This window comes from Narcine bancroftii, chromosome 3 (genome assembly GCF_036971445.1).
Source record: "Narcine bancroftii isolate sNarBan1 chromosome 3, sNarBan1.hap1, whole genome shotgun sequence".
Taxonomy (NCBI): Eukaryota; Metazoa; Chordata; class Chondrichthyes; order Torpediniformes; family Narcinidae; genus Narcine; species Narcine bancroftii.
In genome coordinates this window covers 128441752-128463104 of record NC_091471.1, presented here as the reverse complement: position 1 = coordinate 128463104, position 21353 = coordinate 128441752, and the positions used below count along the sequence as shown (strand labels likewise).

Sequence of the window (21353 nt, the reverse complement as noted above, 5' to 3'; positions counted from 1 at the left end):
ATGAAGGACTGACTTTTCACTGGCTCTTTGCAGAATCAAGCAAGTTGGTCCTATCTCTCCTACTTTCTTGCAACCCTACCCTCATCAATTTATTTTCTTACCTCCTCAAAATTCCTGAAAACACAAATTGAATCAGCTTCCTTGACCTTTTCAAGCAATCATGATGCCTTCAGTTGTGTGACAGTGTACCTTGCTGTTCCATTTTAAGTCAACAATGGTGACTAGGCATTGAATCTATCCACCAAAATCGTGACTTATGAAAAATGGCATGAGAAATGGAGAAAAGGTCTGTTAAGGTGTATATTCAGGGTGTTGCTGAATAGTCGTAGAATCAGAATTTTTGGAATGAGAACCACAAAAATCTTTCTGAGAAAAAGCACTTGGGCCTTCTAAACAAGCCTATCAACCTGTGCAGCAACCTTGAGCCATGTATGGATTTTAACCCCAAAGTAGCTCTGTTCATCCACATTCTTAAGTAACTGATCATTAACCCTGCACTCAGCCTGTTTTGTCCTTCCAAAATGCATCACCTCACATTTATCCAGATTAAACACCATCTGCCACTTTTCCGTCCATCTTTGGATCCTGTCTATATTCTCTTATAACCTTCAGCTCCATTCACAAATTATCCAACCTTCATGTCATTCGCAAACTTGCAGACCCATCCTTCCGTCTCTTCATCCATCCATATCATTTATAAAAAAATCACAAAGAGCAGGGGTTCCAGAACAGATCCTTGCCACACTCCAGTAGTCACCGACCTCCAGACCGAATACTTTCTTTCCACTACGAGTCTCTACTTTCTTCCTGCAAGCCAATTTTTTATCCACTCAGCCAAGGTTCCACTGATCCCATGCCCATGATTTTCTGGATGTGTCTCTCATGGGAGACCTTGTCAAATGCCTTACTAAAATCTATATAGACCACATCTATAACCCTACCCTCATTAATTTATTTTCTTACCTCCTCAAAAAACTCAATTAGATTCATGAGGCATGACCTTCCCTTCACAAAGTCATGCTGACTAACCTTGAATAGACTGTACTTCTTCAAATGTTCATAGATCGTATCCTTAAGAATTCTCTCCATTAGTTTACTCACCACTGACATAAGACTCACTGGACTATAATTCTCAGGATTCTTCCTGTTACTTTTTTTAAAGGGGCTACATTTGCCATTTTCCAATTCTTCAGCACCTCGCCTGCAGCCAAAGAGGACTCAAAGATCATAGCTACTGCCCCAACTAACTCTTCTCTCCCTTCCCAAAGCAACTTTGAGTATGACTCACATCTGGCCTCAAGGGCGTATCAATCTTGATGTTTTTAAGAATATCCAACACTTCCTCCTCCACAAGTCTGTTCCATTCCGATCTCACCCTAATCAAGGACCTTTTCTCTCAAAAATACTGAAGTAATAATTTAGGACCTCCTCCACCACCAGGCATACATTGTCTTCTTTATCCTTTAGTGGCCCCAACTTCATTCTTATAATTCTTCTGTTCTTCACATACACATAGAGCACCTTGGGGTTCTACTTAATCCTACATGCCAAGGCCTTCTCATGCCCCCTTCAAGCTCCTAAATCCTTTCATAAGCTCCTTCCTGGTGACCATGTACTTCTTATGTCCCCTTCCTGCTTCCTATATCTAATGTATCCTTCTTTGTTTTGACTAGCTGCCTCACCTGTTTCATATCAATCATGGTTCCCTTTTCCTTGTCCCAATGGGACACACCTATCCTGAACCCAGCATAAGTGGTTCCCAAACTTCTCCACATTACTTCTGTGCTTTCACCCTTGAACATCTGTTTTCAATTTACTCTTGCTAGTTCCTGCCACATCGCTTTGTAATTAGCCCTTCCCCAATTAAGCACTTTCCCATTTTGTCTGTTTTTATCCTTTTTCATAGCTATGCTGAAGCTAAGGGAATTGCTCCCCCACCTGACCAAGTTCATTAACCAGAACCAGCCGGCAGGTCCACATACCATGCCAAGAATCCTTCTTAGCACACCTGATAAATTCAGCCTCATCTATCTCTCTTGCAGTCAGGAGGTGTCAGTCAATATAAGGGATGTTGAAATCACCAATAACTACAAGCCTTTATTTCCCGCACCATTCCAAAATCTGCCTGCTTATCTGTTCCTTGGTATTCTGAAGGCTATTTTTGGGCCTTAAGACAACTCTCAGTATAGTGATTGCATCCTCCCTATTTCTGACTTCCACCCACACTGACTCAGTGGACACTCCCTCTGCAGTGTCCTCCCTTTCTATAGTTTTGACCAGTAATGTTACTCCCCCCTCTCCTACCTCCCATTCTATTCCTTTTAAAACATCAAAACTTGCATCAGTCAATCCCGCCCTTGCTCGAGCCAAGTTTCTGAAATGGCCACCACATCATAGTTCCACATACTGATCCATGCTCTAAATTTATTACCTTTATTCCTAATTCTCCTTGCATTGAAAGAGACACATTTCAAACTCTCTAACTGGTCTCCTGCCTGTCCTTCCTCACAAACTCAGAACACAAAGCACCATGCTTTTGACCTTCTGCACCAGAGACATAGCCAGTAATGGAATTATGGGAAGTTATGGGAAGCGAGCACATAAAAAAAGGCACCACCACACATACCAGATGGTGAGTCAGTGGTTGAGGGGAATAGCATCATCGTCAGATTATGTTGGAGGGGGGGTATAATGCTGGCATCGGACCAAGGGGAGGGGGGATGGTGGCGAAATCGGATCAGGGAGAGGGTGGATGGTAAAGGTGCCAATTTTGAAAAAAGTGCTCAGGGGGAGCATCCCACCTAGCTATCCCACTGCTCTGCACTCACATTCTGATTTATACCCCCCTGACAATCTAGTTTAAAACCATCTTCAACAACTCTTGCAAACCTACCTGCTAGTTCAAATGCAGCCCTTCCTTTTTTGTACAGGTCAGACCCTCCCCAGAAGAGATCCCAATGATCCACAAATCTGAACACCTGTCCCCTGAATCAATTTTTCAGCTATGCATTCATCTGTCACAACTTTCTATTCCTATTCTCTCAGGTGCATGGCACATGCAGCAATTCCAAGATTACTAGCCTTGAGGTCCTGCTTTTTAAGTTCTTTCCTAACTCCCTATATTCCCTCTTCAGGACCTCATCCCTACTCCAATCTATTCATTGGTCCTCACGTGGACCATGACATCTGGCTGCTCACCCTCCCTCTTCAGAATGCTTGAACTCTATCAGAGACGTTTCTGACCCTGGCACCAGGAAGGCAACATACCATCCGGGAGCCTTGATCTTGTTCATAAAACTTCCTATCTGCTCTCCTAACCAATGAATCCCCAATGACCATAGCTCTCCTTTTCCTTTCTGAGCCAAGGAGCTAGCCTCTGCACCCGAGACGTGACCACCACAACTTGTCCCTGGTAGATGGTTACCACCCCAACAGTATCCAAAACAGTCTGCTTGTAGTTGAGGGGAATGGCCACAGGAGTGCTCTGTCTGCATAGTCCCCTTCCCTCTCTTAACAGTCACCCAGTTACCTGTCTTCTAACTTTTAGGGATAACTGTCTCCCTGAAGCTCCAATCTTTCACCATCTGCTTCCCAAATGATCTGGATTTCATCCAGCTTTAGCTCTAGTTCCCTAAATTAGTCTTCCAGGAGCTGAAGCTGGATGCACCTCTTGCAGGTGTAGTCATCAGGAACAATTGTGCTGTCCCAGATTTATCACATCCTAGCATCAGAGAATTCTACTGCCCTAGCTGCTGTATTCAATAACTCTTCCTAATTTAAATTCAAAAATCTTACTGGGATCAACTTCATCCTCCACTCACTGAGGCCTCATTAGCCAAAACCTCTAAGTCCCACTCCTACCCTGAGCCACTCACACATTAGCCACTTTCTTCTGGCAGCTCCTCTTGAGCTACCCCTCTTTTTATTTGTCACTGCCCCTTATCTTAATTACTCCTCCCACCAATCACCATTCTGTTTAACCCTTAACTTGTCATCCACTCACTTTTTAAAAGCACTCACCTCAAGCTGTTTTCCAACACTTCCAGCTCTCTCAAATCCCATGCTTTATTTCAGTAATGGTCCCAAGATGTCTGTGACCCCAGTACCACTCCACTTGCTTTTTAAAGGCACTCTCCTCAAGCTGTCTTCCAACACTCCCAGCTCTCGAGTCCCATTCTCTTCCTCTTTCAGCAATGGTCCCAAAATGACTGTTAAGGGTTAAAGCATCAGCTTGCAGCAAACTGTTTCATTTGGGTTCATGTAAATTTTGATGAATAACCAGAATGAAGCAACTAGTGTGCAGAGCATCAACAAGTTGTTCAGCAATCTCCTCACATCTCAAATTCAAGCTGTACTGAGGAGGACTTAACCATAGTGTGAAAGCAGAAACCAAGAGCGGGCATACACAGAATAGTTTGTGGTGACAATATTCACCAGCTCATTCCAATCAGATTTGATCTTGAGCAGACAGCTACAGCCATTGTGCCAATAGTTGATGGATTATTTGATGAACGAGCAAAAGGGAAAACCTAATGGCTCACTTCCATCTTAAGATGCAGCCACTGACCCTGCACATTCATCTCCATCTCATTTGGGAAACAATGAGAACAAGCTCTAGGGTAGGAAGTCAAAGATGCAAGCTCTTAAGGGAAACCTCTGAACTCAAGCAGAAGAAGGATGGCAAAACGATACAACTGGTAGAGTGACAGCTTCACAGCTCCAGTGACCTGGGTTCTATCTTTACCCCTGGTGTTGTCTGTATGGAGAGCCATGTTCTCCCTGTGGCAGCGGGGATTTCTTCTGGGTGCCCTGATTTCTACCCACAGTCCAAAGAATTTCAGGGGCCTCTGCCATGTTGGTAGATGGTATAATTTTAGAGGAAATGATTAGAATGAGGGGAGAATAAAACAGAATTGATGTAAGATTATTTGGACTAATGTAGGATAAGTGTAAATGGGTGGTTGTTACTGAGAGTGGACTGAAGGGTCCATTTCTATGTTGAATTTATCTACTTTTGCACAGTTATTAGTTTGATATTCATTTTGTTGTATCCAAGATCCATTCCTTACATTGATGACTGATCTCAGGACCTCACTGGGTTACAATGTCCAGACTTATGGACATCCTATGGTTAGGAAAGAACATTTGGGACACTGGAGGGATGGATGGGGATGATTTGCCTTTTGCTGTGAGGCTGAAGGCATTTTGAACTGGATGGGAACAGGGGATTTCCATGTGCTTTCTCCATATTGCCTCCCTCCAACCACTTCATTCTCTGAGCCATAACAACTCAGAGGTTTGGTCAGCTGAGTAGATGTCCAAGCACTGAGCAGATTCACTCCAACAATGAGGTTGGTTGGCGACCATTTTTCCCACACAGTTGTCTTTCCCACACACTGCTTTTGTTCATTTCTGGCATGACCAGATCTAGTGATGAAACGTTCTCAGGAACTATTGAAACTTGGGAACTGCATTTTTAATTGCAATCATTTGGTCAACTACATTCAACAAATTAGCAGTGAAATTTTGCATTGAAGGCCGGAAGATGACATGCTATTTTAATATCACAATGCTGAGGCAGCCAAGTGAAATAACAGCAACTAGTTACAGATGGTAGCAATGCACTGGTAACATGAGGAATGCAGAAAAAAATGTACAGATGGTTAGCAGAAGACAATATGAGAACTTTGAAAGATACTGAATTTTGAGACCAAGGAAGTCAAGTTAGGCAAAGGAATTTTGTCCAGGTAAAATTTTGGATGATGGGTCATCATATAGTTATGCTAACATATGCTTCAGTATACAGGCTATATTTATATTAATATATTTAGCTGCAAAAAAGATCTGAATGCTCATTTGGCAGTGTCCTAAAATAATTATTTGTGTGAAAACATTTGGTTTCTAACTGAAATGAGGTCGGCCAAATTACACTGACTGAAAGCCAAGTAGAAAATGTGCTTTGTTGAACTTTATTTGATGAATTCCTGTAGAATTATCCATTTATTGAACTGCATGAATACATGACCTAGCTTGTAAATGTTGCAACATGTGAGCAAAATGAGTCGTTAATTATTCTGATTTCAACATATCTGACTTGGAGTACATTAAAATAGATATGTCCTGTCCTATCCATATCCAATTCAAACATTTTGCCTGTTGGTCTGTGTGGTGATATGTTTCCTCCATTGTATATAGTTATGATTGACTACTATATATATATATATATATATATATGGAGCTGGCCTGCCCACTGATGACTTATACCCTTTGACTCCTCCCCCATGGTCCTGGGCCATAAAGGTCGAGCCACCTCTCCCTTGCCACCATTCCTATACTTGGATCTTCTGTACATTAAAGCCTATCATTCCCTCAGCCAAGTCTTTGTGGTTACTGGTGGTGCACTACAGTCTGTACTCCTCACCTGCCCATCCTTCCCTTCTCGCTTGCTTTTTAATTCAGACGCCTGCCTGCTTTTAACTCACACCTCAAAGAAGGCCTCAGACCCAAAATGTTGGTTAATATATCTTTACCTCCAAAGGATGCTGCGAGTCCTGCTAAGTTCCTCCAACATTCTTGTGTTTTTGTTTTTTTCACTTTTGTGTTTCGCCTCATCTCAAAGTTTTTACCTAATGTCTGCAACATCCTTCCAGTGTGATTGTTGAAATTGCAAAGTGAAAAATCAGAATAATTAACGACTCGTTTTGCTCACATGAACTAAAATCACTTCAGTGTTTTCCATTTCTATCCAATTATATTCTGACAACTGAGAATACAATTTCACTCTGAAGTTGCAAAATGATGTATTGATCCAACATTGTGCTCATTTGGGATATTTCTAGGACCATTCATGAACCATTGCAATCTTACGCACAATGCTGTTCTGAAGGGAGTTCCAGGGTTTTTACATAGCAACAGACCAACACAGACCAACAGGCAAAATGTTTGAATTGGATATGGATAGGACAGGACATATCTATTTTAATGTACTCCAAGTCAGATATGTTGAAATATGTTTCCTACATTTACAAACTAGGTCATGTATTCATGCAGTTCAATAAATGGATAATTCTACAGGAATTCATCAAATAAAGTTCAACAAAGCACACTTTCTTCTTGGATTTGGAGAGCAAAACAAAATGACTGAGCCAGTTGGGAGAGAAATTGATGTTGTTTTCAGGGCTGACAATTTCTCACTGCAATATTTAGGTTTGCAGGCAACGAGTTGCCAACGGAATGGGACAGAGCATCCTGATAGAAAGGCGAAGACAACTTGCGACATTGCAGTTTCTGAAAGAGACATAAGTGAGTGCAGCTGGAGAAATAATCTCTTCAAGTCTCAAGGAAGCGCTGCGGCCAGGAGGAGCGGTTTTGAGATCGCGCTCCGAGATGGAGCCAGGCGGGTTCCGTAGAGAGGGAGGGGGAAGGCGCCGCCGCGCTGCCAGGCAACGGGGAAGCGGCCAAGGTTCCGGGGGGGGGGGAGATGAAGGGGCGTGATAAGGAAGGAAAGGTCACCTGAAGTGGAGGCAGTGAGCGGCTGCGATGGAGGTCAAAGGGGCCGGGAGAGAGGGAGGTAAGGGGGCGTGTGGATGGAGACAGGGGTGGTGGTTAGTTTGGGGTGGATGTGTGGGAAGGAGGAAAGACGCTGTTATACTGGGGAAGTGGAAGGGCAGTCAGGCCGGGGGGGGGGGGGGGAGGCGGGGGTCGGGGGGGGGGGAGGGGGTCGGGGGGGGGGGAGGCGGGGGTCGGGGGGGGGGGAGGCGGGGGTCGGGGGGGGGGAGGAGGCGGGGGTCGGGGGGGGGGGAGGAGGCGGGGGTCGGGGGGGGGAGGAGGCGGGGGTCGGGGGGGGGGAGGAGGCGGGGGTCGGGGGGGGGAGGAGGCGGGGGTCGGGGGGGGGAGGAGGCGGGGGTCGGGGGGGGGAGGAGGCGGGGGTCGGGGGGGGGGAGGAGGCGGGGGTCGGGGGGGGGGGGGAGGCGGGGGTTGGGGGGTGATTCTGTATGGCATTTATATTTTTTTATTGATTTAATAACTGATTATTTACTTTGATCACAGTCAGGTTCCAAAGCTTTAGTCTCAACTTCTCTTTGTCTCCTTTTAATTGTCTGTGACCAGGTCTTCTGATTTTTGAACTAATTTTTGGAAACTCTTAATCAAATAATGTGCTATTTAGATGCTGCATTTGAATGTTTGCTTTCAGTGACTTGAGTGCAAGGACCCCCAGGTCCTTTTTGAATATTTGTACTTTCCAAGCTCTCACCTTTTAAATAGCACACTCAACATTTTTTTTCTCGACTCATGGAAAATCTCACAATTTTTCCACATAAAACCATCTCCAACATAGCTGTTCCTTTAATTATATATATATCCCATTGAGCCCTTTTTGAATTGCTCAGCCATTTTCACATTCCCAATGATCAGCAAGCTTGGAAATCTTACTTTAGATCCATTGGCTAAAATGTTGTGAGCAGATCGAGTTCCAGCATTGATTTCTGTGGTGCTCCATAGCCTGCTAACGTGAGAAAGATTCATTTTCAGAACTGCAAGTCAGGCCAATAGTTCAGTCGTTCCCTGTTTTCTCTCCCTCCTTTCTAAACTGAGGGTCATGTTTCCTTTGAAATGCAGGAATGATTCCAGAATCGAGAGATTTTTTGAAGATGCGAAAGGGTCCGTTGCTATCTATTTCAGAAGTTTCAGATGTAGATCATCTGATTTTGGAATTTATTAGATGCAGCATTTTTTAGTATGATAAAATAGAGTATAGTTGTGCTACTTACTACAATTGATATCTATTACATTTAGTTTGTGCACATAGTTTAACAATTCATTGCAAAGTCTGACTGAACACCATGAAACCCTGGGCTGTCTCTTTGTGTGCCATGACTGCTCTTCCAGGCATTATGTTAAATATTAAAATATTCAGGCAACTCATTTCAATCTTCAAGCTCGGGTAAGTAAGCATTTCCTTTAATTTTTGGTAGGCTACTTTGGTAGACATTTTTGACAGGAGTGGTTGCCTGTCACTTCTTGCACCATCCCTCTTTGACAGCTGAGTGCCATGCCTATTCAGCCTTGGTTGAACTGTCTTCAGGAATTACTTTTCACTGCACTCTGTTACTTATTCAATCCCTCAAAAAATGTATGCCTGCCCTTATGCACACAGTTTTTTTTTTCATTTTAATGCCCAGCATTAAGTACTTTGCACCATGATAAAATTAGTGTATCCCAACACCATAACCTCCCTCAGCTTTTCTATTATTTTTCTTTTTAGGGTTGGCTTTAATTCTCATTGCTTTCTGTTTCCTCCATCCTCCAAGGATCTCCTTAGCTTTTCAACCAAGTATTTTGACATATTATAATAGCAACTATCGTATGGTATTGATAATTGTTTTAAATATACTCTTGCAAAGGACTTTGTATCATTTTGCAGACCTATAAACCCTTCTATTGTTTTTAACTTCTGTGACATTGTTTGTCCATATGATGGCGCCAAAGTGTAAGCTTCAACTTGACAATTTTTATTGAAATGGTAGACCAATTAATGAACAGTTATCGTTTGCTCAGAAAATATAGTAATGCTTTTATTTTTTCAAATCTCCAGCTCTTGCCAGGAATTTTTGTTTGGGATAAAATCATTTGGTGTAATCTTAAGCCACAATTTTACCCCCTTTTGCATATATGTACTTTAATTATTTCCCAAAATCAATTACACATAAAGAAAAAAGTTAGCATTTTTATTCAATATTTCATGTATTTGACTATTCAGCAACAATAATAGACATTTAAGTTACCTTATTTAACTATCTCAATTTTAATTCTGATAACCAGAAGAGTGAGTGTTGAGTTTCGAATGGCCTGATCAGAATGTTTATTCTAACTCATTTTACGTTTTGCCTTATGTTTTAATTTGAAATGTTCAAATGTGTTTTTCACTACTATCTCTGGCATGTATATCAAAAATGCTTCTTGTGATTGTCTGAAATTACTTAAAGAGGGTTAATATGATAAGGTGGCATTTGTTCATGTTCTGAGAAGATTACATGTGGAAGACATTTTTGAACCAGCAGCGATAGCTATGTTGTGATTTTTAAATAAATAAACATTCCCCACCTTTTTAAAGCTAAGTGTACATGAAACAACACACTGTGGATACATTTGCAGCAATCTCATGGACTTCTAGTCTAATGTTTCAGAGATGTAATTCTCCCTTCCCTAAAGAGCATTTTGAATATCTGGCCCATGTAAATTTTATACTCAATTGCTTGGTAGAGCATTTCAGGCACTGAGAGGCAAGGCAACTAAAGTTGTCAAAGTTATTTTTCTGATGTGTTTAAATAAAGGACTTTGGTATCTGCTTAGGATCGACCCTGGTTCAATGAAGAATACAGGAGCAAAGCCCAAAATGAGGTGTAACTGCAGTGCAGGAGTAACTGGAAGGGGAAGGTCTCAAGTTTTGTGGGGCTGAGTACGTGACATGCTAAAGAATTGGCGGAAGCATTGTAACCATGTTTGAATAAGAATGCTGAGTGATACTTCTGTCTTTGCCTTGTTCTTGATTTCTATCATCACAGAATATGAGATAGTTGAGAGCACTGATCATAGCGAAATGCATGGGAGCAGAAAATGAGATGTCTTGAACTTCTTGATTTTCAACATCCTGGCTGTGGAGACACAAGAGACTACAGATGCTGTAAGCTGGAGCAAAAAAAAAATCAATCTGCTGGAGGAACCCAGTGGAGTTCACAAAAGCACTGGAGAAACTTAACAGGTCACGCAGCATCCATAGGAAATAAAAGGGAGTTCATGTTTCTGAGCTGAGCTCTTCACCAGGAATGTCAAAAATCAGGCAGATGCCCGAATAAGAAGGTCTACGTTTGATCTTGCTGATGCAGAAGAGGCCAAAATCAATGGATGAGGTTGGAGGAGATGCTCGTGAATCTCTTGTCTCACCTGGAAGAGCTATTTAAGTGTATGGTTTGTGGTGAGAAAGGAAGTATAAAAACAAATAGGGGAAAGTTTTAGGGTCATGAGGGATGACCGAACCAGGGAGTCATGGAGAGATTTGCAGAAAGAGTTGAGGAGGGATTATGTGACTGATGGTGAGATCCCGTTGCAGCTGGTGGAAATGAAAAAGGATGATGTGGTGGAGGCTGGCCAGGTGATGCTGAAGGGTGACAAGTGGATACAAGAAAGGCTATAGCAGTTGTGAACTTACCTTTGTTGGGAGGAGAGTGGGAGTATTAGGATCATCTGTATTGCAATGAGCCAATGAGAAGTTCAGAGGAGTTTAGCTGGGTTATGCTTGGGGACTTGAAGAATGCAATTTTGTGTCTAGTGAATAATAAAAATAAAATTGACTTCATGCTGTGCTGAAAGAAATGAATGAGTATGTTCTTTATTTGTTTGTAAGCTATGATAAATCAGTTCTGATAAAAGTGGTGACCCCGTGAGTTCACCCAGTACTTTCTAATTGAAAGTGGATAGTGATGAGGAGAAACCATTGATAGAACTGTTGGTCAAACTAAAGACTCTCCCTTTCATTCATTTAACAATTAAGCACCAACATGTTTCATAATCCTTGAAGGGCATTTCTCTGCCCTCAGTGTGACGAGTCAGAAGATGAAGTAGGTTTACTTGTAGAGCGTCTTCCAGAGCTGATTGCCTGGGAAGAGGATGTCTTAGTGGATCCAGAGAGTAATTCTCCCATATGACATGCTTGATAAATCTAGTACGTGCTTACTATCAGATTCCAGTTGAGCTTTCTGATGTGAAGACGGCAGTACTTATCCCTTTTGGCGCGATTGAGTCCCTGTGAATGCCATTGGATCTATGGAATGCAGCACAGACATTCCAGTGGTTTACACGTACTTGCCAGCCTCGATTTTGTGTTTGTTTACATCAATGATATTCTGGTCGCAAGTGTGGATGAAAAGGAGCACGAGCGCCACCTTATCTCATTGTTTCACATGCTTCATGAGTTTGGCATTGTGATCAATCCCAGTAAATGCATTTTTGGTGCTGCTGATCTTATAATTTTGGGCCATAGATTTATGCACATGGTATTTTGCCCAATGAATTAAAAGTGCGTTACGTTTGGCCAGTTGCAATGTTTTTTTTAGGTATGATGAATTTTTATCACCGATTCTTGCCAAATGCTGCAGCATCTCTATTGCCCCTTACTGAACTACTTAAAGAATCCGATAAGTTTGTGTCCAGAAGACCATTAATTTTGAGAGATAATACTGTGCATACTTGCAACGAATTGAAGACTGTGGTTGCTAATGCCACAATGCTTGTACATCAAAAGCCCAACGCCTTGCTCTCTCTGGTGTTTTAAATATAGTATATTTGGTTTGGAAAGCTTAGCCATCTATCTTGCAGTGAAACATTTCCACTTTTTATTGGAAGGTCATCCTTTCACCATTTATACAGACCCCTTACCTCTGCACATAATGCGAGTACAAGCACACTTCTCTACTCACCTAGAGAGAGTCAGCTCTTGGACTTCATCCTATGCTTTTCATTGGACATACGGCACATCCAAGGAAAAGTGAATGCTGTGGCTGATGCCCTGTCCAGGCGCGATAATGATGCCTTACAGACAACTACTGCCATCGATTTCAATGCCATGGCTTGTGCACAGCACACTGATCTTGATCTCATCCGATATCATCCGATTAACTTTGCTCTCCATCTTCAAGATTGGACCCTGGGTGAATTGAATGAAAAGTTAGTCTGTGATTTTTTTTTTCCACAGGAAGGCCTCGGCCTTTTGTGCCGGTGACTACGAGGCAGGAGATTTTTGAGTCTCTTCACAATCTATCACATCCTGGTAGAAGAGCATCATTCAAACTAGTTATGAAATGCTTTAACTGGCCTCATGCTAAATGGGATGTTCGATTATGGGCAAGGACTTGCTTGTCTTGTCAATGCTCTGAAGTCTCCAGACACACTAAATCCAAGCTGGGTCAATTTTGTTGTTCCAGATTCCTGTTTCCAGCATGTACACCTAGACTTGGTAGACCTGCTTCCATCATCTTGTGGATATATTTTTCTGTTCATGTGTGAAGATTGGACTACCAAGTGGTAGGAGGCGATTCCTATCACTGACATCTCTGTGGAGACGGTCGCTAGGGCTTTCATTGGATCATTGTGTTATGGACTATGGACAATTTTATTTTTGACTGAGAAACAGGACTGAACCTACTGTGTGCGTCCTGTAGTAGCTTTGGGCTATGGCTAAAGAATTTTGACAGCTGTCAAAGCATGGGAACCATGTGCTGGAAGTCCGTGGGGTCACAGGAGAGCGAGTCTGCATCTGAGAGAGTTTATAAAGCCCAATGCACTTGTTTGGAGAGGTTAGTTGATGGATTGGTCTGCAGACAGTCAGACTGACTGTGCTTGCTCACCCAGTAGCTTCAGCAAGCCAGACACTGAGTTGCTTTGTTCACAGGTGCTAGCACTGTCGTTTGGAGTTGTATGTCAGTGTTCTCACTCAGTAGTCTCAGTAGTCTGACACGGGTGTCAGCACTGTTGTCCTGACAGTAGTTTGGGACAGTAGTTTGGGGATACCCAGAGTGTGTGTGGGACTGACCAGTGCCTTTTCTGTCCCCTTTCAAGAGGATGACTTTGTATGACAGGATTCACGTGTCCAAAGGAGAGGACTTGCTTGACAGAATGTCACTTGTTAACCCTTGAGAGGGGTTTGAAAGACTTGTGTGACAGAAGGTCACTTGGTTACCCTAAGGAGGGCTTCAGACTGTGAACCTCATGCAGTGACTAGGAGGTCACTGTGAAAATTCCCAAGTGAAGGAAGTAAAGGTGGTTGTTGCCACATTTGAAACTCGAGCAAGTCTCATGTTCACCTGACAGGTTTTAAGTCTATAGGGATCCCAAACATCTGGATACAACCTCAAACTAATAGATCAGTGAGCAAGGAAACAAATAATCCCAAGCCTGGAGACCAGATTTGTTAGCTGTTTCTTCTTGACTGACCGACTTGACGTGACTGACTTGGGGGTTTTGTTTTGGGAATTTTATTGATTTTTGGGGACATTTGAGCTTGGACTGTAGTGGTCTGGCTTTTTTTTTCTACAAACACCGTATAATAATCTGTTGTTTGTATAGAGTTGCCATTCAGGCTTATGTTCGGGTGTTAAGATTATTAAGTTAATTGTATTATTGTTAGTTTGTTAATAAATTTTGTGTTAAACTTAACCCATTCGTTAATGTGTCTCTCAATTGCTGCTGGGGAGCGTAACAGTTGGATTCCGGTCACTATTATAATGGATTGAGGGTCTCAGTTCGAGTCGGCATTGTTCCGAGCTCTCACTGATCTTCTGGGCACTACCCGTATTTGCACTACAGGTTACCATCCGCAGGCCAATGGCCTCATTGAAAGTTTCCATCAACAATTGAAGGCAGGGGGGGGGGGGGTGTGGCAAGATGGCGTAGGGAGCGGACGTGCATTCCCGGTCTCCCCCAGGTAGTTATATAAATACCCGTTTTAAGAATATTTCTTTTCTGTTAAAAGTCTTTGTTTTGTTTATCAATTGTTTTTAGTTTAAAATGGCAACAAAGATTAAGGAAAATAGAGTTCAAATACAGAACAAAACTATACTCTCCGACTTTGGAAGAAACTCGGCCTACTTGCCCAGACAGAACCACGGAGTCAAGGCTGGAATTTTCTTAAGAACGGAGCTCATTAATTGGACTGTCGGATAAGCTGGCCTTGGACACCCCTCTGAAAGATGTTTAAAATGGCAACAAAGATTAAGGAAAATAGAGTTCAAATACAGAACAAAACTATACTCTCCGACTTTGGAAGAAACTCAGCCTACTTGCCCAGACAGAACCACGGAGTCAAGGCTGGAATTTTCTTAAGAACGGAGCTCATTAATTGGACTGTCGGATAAGCTGGCCTTGGACACCCCTCTGAAAGATGTTTAAAATGGCAACAAAGATTAAGGAAAATAGAGTTCAAATACAGAACAAAACTACACTCTCCGACTTTGGAAGAAACTCGGCCTACTTGCCCAGACAGAACCACGGAGTCAAGGCTGGAATTTTCTTAAGAACGGAGCTCATTAATTGGACTGTCGGATAAGCTGGCCTTGGACACCCCTTTGAAAGATGGTGATGAATATTGATTTGAAATGTTTTATGAAGATAAATTGCAGTAATTGGCATTGGTTGCCTGTGAGTTTTAAAAATCCAGATAACATTAAAGTTTATTAGTGATTTTTTTTGGATGGAATATCGGAAGGATGAATTTGTTATCTATAAATACAGAACAAAATTACATTCTTTGACTTTGGAAGAAATTTGACCTATTTGCCCAGACAGAGCCGGAGTTGGTGCTGGAATTTTCTCAAGAACAGAACTTATTAAAGTTGATTTCGGACTCCTTTTTGAAAGATGGTGACGAATGTTGATTTGAAATATTTGAAATATTTTCTGAAGATAAACATATATATGGAACTCCTTGACCTGTAATAAGGTTTATCAGTGATTTTTTTTTTTTGGATGGAATATTGGAAGAGTGAATTTATTATCTGTGAGTATGCATACATTGCAAACAGATTTTAATAGTTTTGAAAAGGTTTTTTTTAAACTAAACAACAAGATCAGTTTAATATTGAGAAAATTGGAAAAAACGGAAACTTTATTATTAAATTTGGAAATTCAGTAGAAAGAAACTATGAACAAGATTGATGATTTATAAAATCAAAATCTGCTGACCAATAACAATTTGGGTGTTGCCAGGACCAGAACTTCATTATTGCTTTGGTTTAATCATGCTGTGAATTTCAAGGATGAGATCAGGTCTGATGAAGGATTTGGCCTGAAACATCAACAATTATTTTCCTCCCACTGATGCTGCTTGACTTACTGAATTCCTCCACTAGATTCTTTGTTAGTCTAGATTCCAGCATCTATTGTCTTCTGTGTCTCTTGCTGTAAGATGATCAGTAATAGAGAGAGTTTGAGAGATGTAATTCTAGATGAAATATGACTTACAATTGAAAATGTCAGGGTGCAATAACTTAATTAAATTTTAATTAAAAAAAAAATTAGTGAAGCAGTTGATGTGAAATGCCAGAAATCCAAAAATGGCCAGAAACTGAGAGGTTTAAAAACAAGTTACAGAATGTTTTTTAAAAAATACACCATCTCCTCTAACAGACTGTTTAAAGCCTATATGGAGCTGTCAACATTACAACCAGGCAGTTGGACCCTGTGGAAGAGCGCTGTGTCGCCACTCCCGACTCTTCCAGGTCCTCACACCAGCAGCAGAGCTGCCGTTACACCAGCTCTGACAGCACCGCCATTTTTTGTTTATTTAATGCTTACTTAAAGCTTATTTAAAATAAAGGTTTTTTTTCTACAGTTGGAAGTTATGTGTCAACAATGTCATTGCCTCATGAGAAGTCAAAAATTGAAGTACAGAGGAAGAAGACAACAGGATCAGCAACAAGTTACACTACAGCTTCCATAGTTAAATCATATCCAAGGCCCAGTGATAGACTGAATCCTAAAACCATCAATCCAGTAAGTTTCCACAGACTTCTGAGGACTTACCCAGGTTTGGATGTAATTTCCTTCATATACAATTAATGATATTTTGGACTAAAAGTACAGTGCTGGAGTCTGGGATGACTATTTTACCTTTGAGATCCTGACTTCATTCCAGTCCAGAATATTGGGTGAATATTCCAGTCCTAGAAATCCATTTGCATACACTTAGCTCAACCTAGAGTAATTTTTTACAAAAGTGCAAGAGAAACTCAGCAGGTCACACAGTATCTAAAGGATGTAAGGGGTAACCAACATTTCAGGCCTAAGCCCTATGTCAAGGTATTAGCAAAAAGTTGGCTGGCACCTGAATACAAAGGTGAAGGGGGAGAGGAGAGGAGGTTGGAAGGGGTGGGGGCTGTGGGAGAGTACAGGCCAACAGGAAAGAGGTTATAGGTAGATGTGGGTGGGAAGATGGAAGGAAAAAAAAGCTGAGAAATGATAGGGAGGGGTAACTCTCTGTGATGCGCTGAGGTAGCAGCCAGCAAGCACAAAACTCAAAAGACTGTACAACAGACTTTATTCAGATAAAAGTCTGAACACTAGTTCATGCTTTGGTGGCTCCCGTGTGACTGGCTCAGGAGGGGCCAGCTCAGGCGGACAGCTATGGGCTTGCAATCTGGCGTAAGGTAGTTGATAAGGGCAGTGGAGGTTATCCACAGTGTGGAGAGGTCACAGGTGGACTGGAGGCGGTCGCAGGGCTGCGCGTTGTGGATTGTGAGTGGGGGCAGGGCTCGCTGAAAGCAAGGGTAATGCTTTGGAGGTGGCACTGGAAGTCCAGCCCTAAAAGGACTGGGGCACAGAGTTTGGACATAACTTGGAGCCTGAACCCATTGTATGCTTTCCCCACCCCCCTCACTGTCAGCTCTACCGAGCAGAACCTGAGGGCCGTGATAGAACGGTCTTGGGCTGTGAAGGCTATAGCAAAATTCATGGGGTAAATTTTGAATCTTAATGTCCGGGCCACCACATTCGGGTATATGAAGCTCTCAGTACTACCACTGTCGAACAGGCATTTTGTTACCTTCCCATTGACAGCGATGTCCATCATTGAGTGCCTGAGACTGTGGGGGATGTCCCTCTTTAAGGTGATGGATGCTAGGACCATCTCGGGGTCTGAGTCACTGCTCCTCGATGGATAAGGTGAATAGTGGCCAGCGGGTCCTTTTCCAGGAGTGGGGTGCATGGGTGGACGTCCTGGTATGCGCCTGTCTTGACCACGCCGTCCTGTCATTATGCCATTGGGGTCCAACTGGCCCAAGATGGCGGCACCCTGAGGGCTCACGTAGCATCAGTGTGGTCAGGCATCCCTGTCGTCTCCCATGCCGGCGGGAGTGACCTCTCCCATGCCGGCGGGAGTGACCTCTCCCATGCCGGCGGGAGTGACCTCTCCCATGCCGGCGGGAGTGACCTCTCCCATGCCGGCGGGAGTGACCTCTCCCATGCCGGCGGGAGTGACCTCTCCCATGCCGGCGGGAGTGACCTCTCCCATGCCGGCGGGAGTGACCTCTCCCATGCCGGCGGGAGTGACCTCTCCCATGCCGGCGGGAGTGACCTCTCCCATGCCGGCGGGAGTGACCTCTCCCATGCCGGCGGGAGTGACCTCTCCCATGCCGGCGGGAGTGACCTCTCCCATGCCGGCGGGAGTGACCTCTCCCATGCCGGCGGGAGTGACCTCTCCCATGCCGGCGGGAGTGACCTCTCCCATGCCGGCGGGAGTGACCTCTCCCATGCCGGCGGGAGTGACCTCTCCCATGCCGGCGGGAGTGACCTCTCCCATGCCGGCGGGAGTGACCTCTCCCATGCCGGCGGGAGTGACCTCTCCCATGCCGGCGGGAGTGACCTCTCCCATGCCGGCGGGAGTGACCTCTCCCATGCCGGCGGGAGTGACCTCTCCCATGCCGGCGGGAGTGACCTCTCCCATGCCGGCGGGAGTGACCTCTCCCATGCCGGCGGGAGTGACCTCTCCCATGCCGGCGGGAGTGACCTCTCCCATGCCGGCGGGAGTGACCTCTCCCATGCCGGCGGGAGTGACCTCTCCCATGCCGGCGGGAGTGACCTCTCCCATGCCGGCGGGAGTGACCTCTCCCATGCCGGCGGGAGTGACCTCTCCCATGCCGGCGGGAGTGACCTCTCCCATGCCGGCGGGAGTGACCTCTCCCATGCCGGCGGGAGTGACCTCTCCCATGCCGGCGGGAGTGACCTCTCCCATGCCGGCGGGAGTGACCTCTCCCATGCCGGCGGGAGTGACCTCTCCCATGCCGGCGGGAGTGACCTCTCCCATGCCGGCGGGAGTGACCTCTCCCATGCCGGCGGGAGTGACCTCTCCCATGCCGGCGGGAGTGACCTCTCCCATGCCGGCGGGAGTGACCTCTCCCATGCCGGCGGGAGTGACCTCTCCCATGCCGGCGGGAGTGACCTCTCCCATGCCGGCGGGAGTGACCTCTCCCATGCCGGCGGGAGTGACCTCTCCCATGCCGGCGGGAGTGACCTCTCCCATGCCGGCGGGAGTGACGTGAGGGTATATGGCAGCTCCCATGGTGAGCACACTGCAGCAGTGCTGGGTCTGTGGCATCACCGGAAGTGACATTTACAGTGCGGGCAGAAATGGTGGGGTGATTGATGGTGTCGCCCAGTCTTCGCATGTGGCGATGTTCAGGGGTCTACCGGCTGGTCGTGGAAGGTCGCTGCGCTCCTGGTGGGTCTGGAGAGGCACAGTTTTGCATAGTGGCCTTTTTTCTGCATCGGGAGCAATTCAAGTTCCTTGTCGGGCAGCCTTTGCAGGATCACCTGTCTGACCCACACCGGGACCCACAGTACTTACAGGGGCACGGGGTGCCAACAGCAGCAATGGTCTCCTCCAATATGATCCTTCGGCTATGGTAGTTGTCTGCGTCAGCCAAACTGGGTGTTTGGGGAGTTGGGAGTGGAAAACCTCGGCATGGAGGGCTGCAGCCTCCAGGGAGCGGACCACCTCCATAGTCTTGGTGAGTGAGGCGATGTTCTCTTTCAATAGTTTCTACCAGGCACTCCTTGAGCATAGCCCTTGCATGCAGGCATCTCGGACCAATCGCTCCACTTCCCCTTCAGTCACCCTGGTTTCGGTCAGTCATGGGTGGGCTAGCTCCCATAGGACCCCCAGATAGGCATCTGCCATCTCACCTGGCAACTGAGACCAGATACTGATCAGGTACCTGTTCGTCGGGGGTTTGTACATGGCCTCCAGGACAGCCATCGCCGGTTCATAGGCGGTGCAGACCTTGATGGCCTAGAAGGCTCGGGTCCCAGCTTCATGTGGAGCACCATGAGTCGCTTCTGATTTGTGTTGATCACCTCCGACTGCAATAGGATGACCGCCTCAACCGCGTGCCTCCAGATCTCGAAACGTGCTTGGGCCTCCGGGTGTTGAGGGTCGATCTCCAGGCTCCTGATTGATAGGAACTTCTCCATGGTCATTCTTTAAATTTTTATCTGAATAAATTGTGGTGCACTGAGGAAGCAGCAAGCAAGCACAAAACTCGAAAGACTGTACAACAGGCTTTATTCAGATAAAAGTCTGAACACCAGTTCATGCTTCGGTAGCTCCCCTGTGACTGGATAAGGAGGGGCTGGCTCAGGTCTATATTTGGGTCAGCTGATTGAAAGCCGGCCAGGTGGAGTCAGCCCTTAGGTGGTCTTCTTGCAGGTACAGAGATCGCCCCCTGCAGAAGGCTGGTGGTCATATCACCACACTCTCTGAATGGACCTGACCGAAAAACATCGGCCACCACCTGTGCACCAATACTGGATTTGACCTCCTCATTTTCACAATGGACATACAACATCTCTATACATCCATCGCCTGTAAAGATTCTATTCCTTTCTCCCAATTCCTCCCCCCCTCTGTCTGATCTTGTTTCTAGGATGAGGTCTTCCATTTCATAATATCTGTGATGTCCTCCTTCAAAAAATGTGGTCTCCCTTCTACTGCCATCAACTCAACACTTACCAGCATTTCCATCTCCCACACATGAGCTCTGCCCCTTCCACCCTGAAGCACCACGAAAATAGGATCTCCCTTGTTCACACCTTCCACCCCAGCACCCCTCTGCATCCAACATGTTGTACATGGTGGAAATTGCAGAGAATAATGTTATCCCACCACCAGATGCATCTTACCTTCTCCTCACGTCTCCATTTACTGCAAGGACAGCTTCCTCTGGAACTCCCTCATCCTTTCCCACTAATTGTCTCCTCAGTAACTATCCCTGTGATTGCATGAAATGCAACACCTCTGCCCACACCACCCACCTCACTATCTCTTAGGTCTCCAAACAATCCTTCCAAGTGAAAAAGTGCTTCACTTGTGAATCTGCAGGAGTAATCTACTGCATCCTTTTCTCTTGTTGTGGCCTCCTCTGCATTGAAAAGGCAGAATGCATACTGTGAGATCATATCATTGAGTACTTTCACTCTGTCCACTCCAATAACAGGGATCTCCCATGGCCAACCATTTTATTTCCATACACCATTCCCACACTGACATGTCTATCCATGGCCTCATGTACTGCCAAACTGAGACTAACTGCAAATTGGTGGGACAACATTTAATATTCCATTTGGGCACTCTCCAACTAGGCAGCATTAACGGTAACTTCTCCAGTTCCTGTTAATCACACCCCCCCCACCCCCCATCCCACTGAGTCTCTCTCTTTCCTTATTCCTCTGTCTGCTTTCTTCCAGCACCACAAGCCCTTCCCTTCTGCTATTCAGAATGCATCATGCACATTGAACACTAGCTACCC

General features: G+C 44.9%; 1 protein-coding gene across 2 annotated transcripts in view; it reads left to right on the top strand.

The window, feature by feature from the left end:
• The first annotated feature begins 7475 nt into the window (after positions 1-7475).
• The window catches only part of LOC138756227 (PACRG-like protein), a 33826-nt gene continuing 19948 nt past the window's right edge, over positions 7476-21353 (top strand). The window contains exons 1-2 of one of the 2 annotated variants that reach the window (XM_069922818.1): positions 7476-7570; positions 16385-16545. In XM_069922818.1, the coding sequence (XP_069778919.1) occupies positions 7540-7570; positions 16385-16545 (192 nt within the window). In that variant the 5' untranslated portion in view covers positions 7476-7539. Of the gene's footprint in view, positions 7571-10355; positions 10460-16384; positions 16546-21353 lie in introns of those variants that run through there. The other variant, XM_069922819.1, reaches the window with a different exon arrangement.